Source organism: Seriola dumerili, unplaced genomic scaffold (genome assembly GCF_002260705.1).
Source record: "Seriola dumerili isolate Sdu_G_001 unplaced genomic scaffold, Sdu_1.0 BDQW01000035.1, whole genome shotgun sequence".
In the NCBI taxonomy this organism is placed as follows: domain Eukaryota; kingdom Metazoa; phylum Chordata; class Actinopteri; order Carangiformes; family Carangidae; genus Seriola; species Seriola dumerili.
Genome location: NW_019174290.1, coordinates 2,853,021 through 2,858,763, shown reverse-complemented (window position 1 = coordinate 2,858,763; position 5,743 = coordinate 2,853,021). Strand labels below are relative to the sequence as shown.

General features: G+C 45.1%; 1 protein-coding gene across 1 annotated transcript in view; it reads right to left on the bottom strand.

The window, feature by feature from the left end:
• Positions 1-5,486, bottom strand: part of LOC111216552 (voltage-dependent T-type calcium channel subunit alpha-1G-like) — a 36,513-nt gene extending 31,027 nt beyond the window's left edge. Inside the window, exon 1 of the mRNA XM_022738079.1 lies at positions 5,236-5,486. Within this exon, the coding sequence (XP_022593800.1) occupies positions 5,236-5,486 (251 nt within the window). The remainder of the gene's footprint in view (positions 1-5,235) is intronic.
• Positions 5,487-5,743: the final 257 nt, after the last annotated feature.

Here is a 5,743-nt window from a genome sequence, read left to right as displayed (position 1 = left end):
AATACAAACACACACGCACACACATGCACACACAAAAGAAAATGACGTCCTTCAGCACAACTCCTGCTGATACACTCTTCATCTCCTCAATGCTGAGGAGGGTTGTTTTAATGCTGGTCCATCTGTATAAGTTACAGCATCTTAAATAACCCGGTGTGTCCATAAAACACACACTCACACACACACACGAAGACGCGCGCACGCATAGTTAAACAAGGGATAGGGGCAGGGTCAAGGTATGAGTGATGGATGAGATGGTAGTATTTCCACGGTTGGCCCATCATTCAACATCGGCAATGAAACACAGAGGGAACGTCCTCTCCTCTTTTTCATTCTCTCCGCTGCTTTTCCTTTATCTCCTCTCACACTCAACCTTTCCCTCTATCATCTCTCATTTTCCTCTACAGCCTTTTTCCCCTCTCTTTGGCCCAATTATTTTTCTCTTTGCTCTGCTCCTCCTGCACTCTGCCTTTCCCTCTTCCTTTATATAGTGCAGTATAATTTCCTATCTTCATTCCATATCATTTCTCGCGTTTTCTCTTTTGCCTCTCTCATCCACTCCCGTGCACATGTACGCTCTCCTTTCTCTCGCTTTTGCCTGGTGCCCTCCCCTTCCTTCCATCTCCACATATGACTGCCCTTGGGTTGAGCTTCAGTGTCTCTGTCAGAAACCTGAGTCTCAGCCAACAGATAAACTACAACTACACTTAATAATTAACATCGTCGGAGAGATGGAGAAGCAGGGAGACAGACAAGGTGAGAGATGGAGATAGATAGTGATACGGCGAGGGAGAGGTGAAGGAGAAAAAAAAAAAAAGAAGACAAGAAAGAGGGACAATTAGAGATGCGGTGAAGAAAAATGCCTGAGAAAAAAAAAAGCACAGCCCAGCAGCGAGATGAGAGAGGTTAAGACCCTGACGATTCAAGCTTTTAAGTGTAAACAACAGCAAATGTTACGTGGCCTCCACGCTTTGCCATCTCTCCCTAATTGCCTCCTCCTCTCATCTTCACGTTCTTCCTCCTTCTCCAAGAACCACCAGGCACACACCCCCCCACCCTCCACCTCTTCCTCCTAGTCTCCCGTGCTCTCCCTTTCTCTCCAACTCTCTCTCTCCTAGAGTGCCAACACAGGTAATAAAGGTCAGGCAGATATTATAAATCAAATCAGATCACATCTCCCTGATCTTTCTGTCATCATCCTCCACCCTTGGCTGGGATACACATGCTAAGGCCGGCGTGCGGAAACATTTTCATATGAAACGTTCATTAACTTAAAAGGATCCTCCGTAGGGACACACGGCCGTCTGGACACACACGAGATATGGCCAATTTTTTTTTCTCTTTATGCTTGATAAGGTTTTAGATTTTCCACTGTGATACCTCCTTTTATAAAAGATTATAAGATGTAAATTATAGCTTTAAATATTAGTCATAAACCATTAAGAAGAACAACCTCTGGGTTGCCAGGTTGTAAAAATCTATTTGGCTGATGTATATTCTCCTTGCTGAGTCTTTCTACCTATCTCTTAAGCTCATCAGGAAGACCTCTCCAGTGGACCATTTGACCACTTAAGTTCTGGAAAAGCTCTGAACGTAATGTGGACAAAAGCTATTTATTACCAGCTTATTAGTAATTACTTACTGCAGACTTGATGGATTATGGCTTATTACAAAGTGAGAAACCCTTGAGTCCTTATTAAAGACTTCTGAACTAAAAGATGGTATATTTTCATTAGCCTTGCTAGAAGCTTTATGGATAGAAATATCAGTTGGCCTGTTAGTCGGTTCACCACTTTGACCCAGACTGAAATAGCTCAACAACTGTTGGATGGATTGACATGACATTTGGTACAGACATCCACGTTCCCCAGAGGATGAATCCTAATGACTTTGGTCATCCTCTAACTTTTTCTCTGCCGCCACCACGAGGATCGCATTTAGCTATGGGATTACCTTATAGTCACTGTGTTTCATGTCATGCCCCTCTCTCCTCTATACTGTCCTATCCAATGAAGGCAATTTTCAATAAAGGGAAAACCAATGGACTCGTGGGTTTCACACATGAACTTCATGGATGTTATTAATTTTCTGGTTGCTTTTATTTTTTGTTACTTTTTTATGATTGCAGAGCTAAAAAGGTTATTAGAGAATAATCAACTGTGACTCTCATGACACATGACAAGTGCAGGTGAAAATCTTACTAAGTTACTGATAAAGTGTAGTTCCCTTGTCACTTTGTCACTAAGCCAAGTCAAGTCTGCAGTTGTTGTATCAGTACGTCATTAACAGTTCTCCAGATGAATGAAAGGGTTACCTTAAAAAAGCAAAGCCAGTGTACTTCTAGAGGAGGCTCAAAACCAGCCAATGGGAATTTTCACAACCAGGCAAAGCCATTTTTATTAATGACATATAACTGATCTATAATGCATTGGTAAATGATTTATTAACCAATAATAAAGCCAGTAGTTACAGCTTAAAAGGTGCCTTAGCAGAAAGTGGTATTGATGTAAAAAACATGTGGTTTCGGTGGGACTACTTATTGAGTGTGTATGAATGAGCAACCTGCTCACTAGTTTCCCCATGCTCTTTGCTGCTTGGCCCCACACTTTCACTTTGGAATCCACACACACAGACTTGATTAAACATAACCTAGTTAAGCTTCAGTGTGCATGTGTGTGTGCATGTGTGTGTGTGTGTGTGTGTGTGTGTGTGTGTGTGTGTGTGTGTGTGTGTGTGTGTGTGTAAGCACCAGAGAGAGGGAGAGAGAGTGTCTGAAATGAAGGTGGGCCAAGTTAAGTTACTGTCAAGTTGTCTACTCCTCTGGCTCCACCCCCTGAGAGTGTGACAGCTGGTAGCCATGGAAACACTTGCTGGAACCATGTTAATTGGCTGAAATGATTTTGACAGCTCATCCTGCTTTGAGTAAGACCTCCACCTATCCATCGTTGTCCGCCCCCCCCCCCCACATTCATGCACACGTACTTTCACAGACACACACACACACACACACACACACACACACCTCAACCCAATTAAGAGGCAGTTTAGGGAAAAGGAAAAGGGAGAGCGATAAGTAGGAGGGGGTCGGATTGATATTGAGTAAAGAGGGATGAGAGAAAGAGGGAGAGAGAGGAAGAGCAGAAGAAGAAAGGCAGCCAGAGAAAGGTACTTGTATAGGAGTGACAGAATCAGCTTTTCTCATCTTTAAACAAAAGGAAACGCTCTGAATGTTTCATGCACTGCTGAATAAGTTATGTCCTGTGTGTGTGTGTGTGTGTGTGTGTGTGTGTGTGTGTGTGTGGGGTGAAGCTATGTGTGTGCACACCTCTCCACATGTGAGTGCGTGTTTTGTTGTGTGTGTGTCATATGTTACATTAAAGGAGCAGGGATGACTGCCACATGGGAAGCTCAGCACTTCACAAAGTAGGCACCTTATTCCACACTTACAGTGTAACTAACGTCTCCTCCCAAAGGCCCAGGAAATAACCAAAATCAATGTAGCGCAGAAAGAATACAAGGGAATGTTATATAATAGCAAAAGCTAATCTTGTTTTTGTTCCAAATAAATTTGTTGGATGTGCTGTAGGGTGGAAAGATGTACAGTATGTTGTAAACATGGCACAAAGGAGGTTTCTAAGACAGAGGAAATGGAAGGAAGGAGATAGGAAATTAATTTGTAATATGTACTGAGTGCAGAAAAGGCAGAAAGGAAGGAGGGGTCACCTCAGGAAAAATGGGACTTACAGCTCTTGGGGACTGCCCCCACCCCTAGTGTGCTCACATTAATGTCCCTGTCGAACAACGTCCGCCCACATTACTTCCCCCGCAGATCACTCATGTAACACACAGACACACACACACACACACACACACACACACACACACACACATACACAACGTAAGTATAAAGTATAGAAATACATATGAATAAACATAGAATGGAACACATGCCAGTAGCAGTGCTGTGTGGACACACAAACAGAAGAAGACAGACAGACCGACAGACACAAACAAAAACAAATACTGCAAGCGGAAGTAACCAGGCCGTCGGGGCAGAGCTACGCTGTTGCCAAGCAACCAGGTGATTCCTCTAAAGAGCCTCTCCATGGGAGATTCCCTCGTTTGTGTGAGGGCATGTGTGTGTGTGTGTGTGTGTCTGTTTGTGTGTGTGCGTGCGTGCTCGCCTGTGTGTGTGTGTTTGTAAGTGTGTCCAGTAAGTTAGTGCTGACACAGTGAGCGTACAATGTTCTGGGACGCGACCATGGTAACCGCCCAGCAGGCTACAGAAGAGCTTGGTTGATGGCATTTGTAGTTTTTTTTTTTTTCTTTTCCTCTTGGTGTACATTTTATTTATTCAGCAATTATGTATTTATATTTTATAGAGTACACAGAGTGCTGACGGTGGCAAATACCCACAAACGTGCACTGACAAGCGCACCACGATACAGAGGATGCAGAGGAACTCATACACACACACACACACACACACACACACACACACACACATATAGGTACGCACACATGGAGTCATAAGCAGTGGAAAATATTCAATTTGGAAAGCCTTGACAAATCCCTGAGGTGTTGCTGACGTTTATGCATGCTTCGGAGTATTCATAGCCGCTCACAGAAACTACAGCACTGATAACTACACACACACACACCCACATTCACATTCACACCTTCACATCTACAGCCAAAGTGGGTAGAGATTGAGAAAGAGGGTGAGAGACAGGGCGGGGAATGCAAGGTGAGATGATGAAGACAGAAGCACATTGAGGTTCACGGAGGTGACGTGAGTTTTTACTATTTGTGACTCCTACTGCTGTATAAATGGAGGCCAGTAACAATGCTACTGACAGGCGACTGTAACCCTGGAGATTCATTAGGGCTTGTCACTATGGAAACCTCCAATCAGTGAAAAATGTTAGCCATCTTTTCCTACAGCTAATGGGTCCAAGGAAATACCTGAGTCCTTCCAAACACACATACACACACACCCAGACACACACAGACGTGCACAACAATGACCTTCTTCCCGTCTCCCTTGTGTTTAGACGTAAAGTAAACATCTAGGCGCTAGGTGCCTTGTAGGTACAACGGCTCTGAGAAAGTACAGAGCTGAAACACAAACAGACGATGTCTCTTTCACATTATAAACAGAAACACACTCATACGCCCAAACACACCCACACATGTTCGCAGTGCTTCAGGTGCACCCCCGGCAGTGAAGGATATGGGTGGCAGACAGCTCGAAGGCACCAGGAGCGGGGTGGGCTGGTCTGGGTCAGAGCCAAAAGAACCACTGGTGCAAGAGTGGGGTACGGCAGCTCCTCCAATTCGTCCTCCTCCTCTTCCTCCTCTTCCTGCTCCCTCGCCTCTCCCTCAACTGACACATGCACCTTCTCCCCCTCCTCCTCCTCATCCCCTTCCTCCTGCGTTGGTCCTCTGTGCTGCTCATGCAGGTCTGGCTCCTGGGTGCCCGTCATGGCCGTGCTGTGAACAGCCTGAACCTAAGAGAGGGCGCAGGGGCACCGGCAGACTGTTCAGGACATAGCAACATATCGATGCATGTGTGTGCATCATGCGTGTGAGTGTGAGTGTGTGTGTGTGTGTGTGTGTGTGTGTGTGTGTGTGTGTGTGTGTGTGTGGTGTATTTCTGCTGTGTTGCCTTGTGGCGGTTACTGCAGCTCCTGAAACAAACCGGAACTGCGCTAACTGTCAAGCCTGCCATGATGTCCACAAG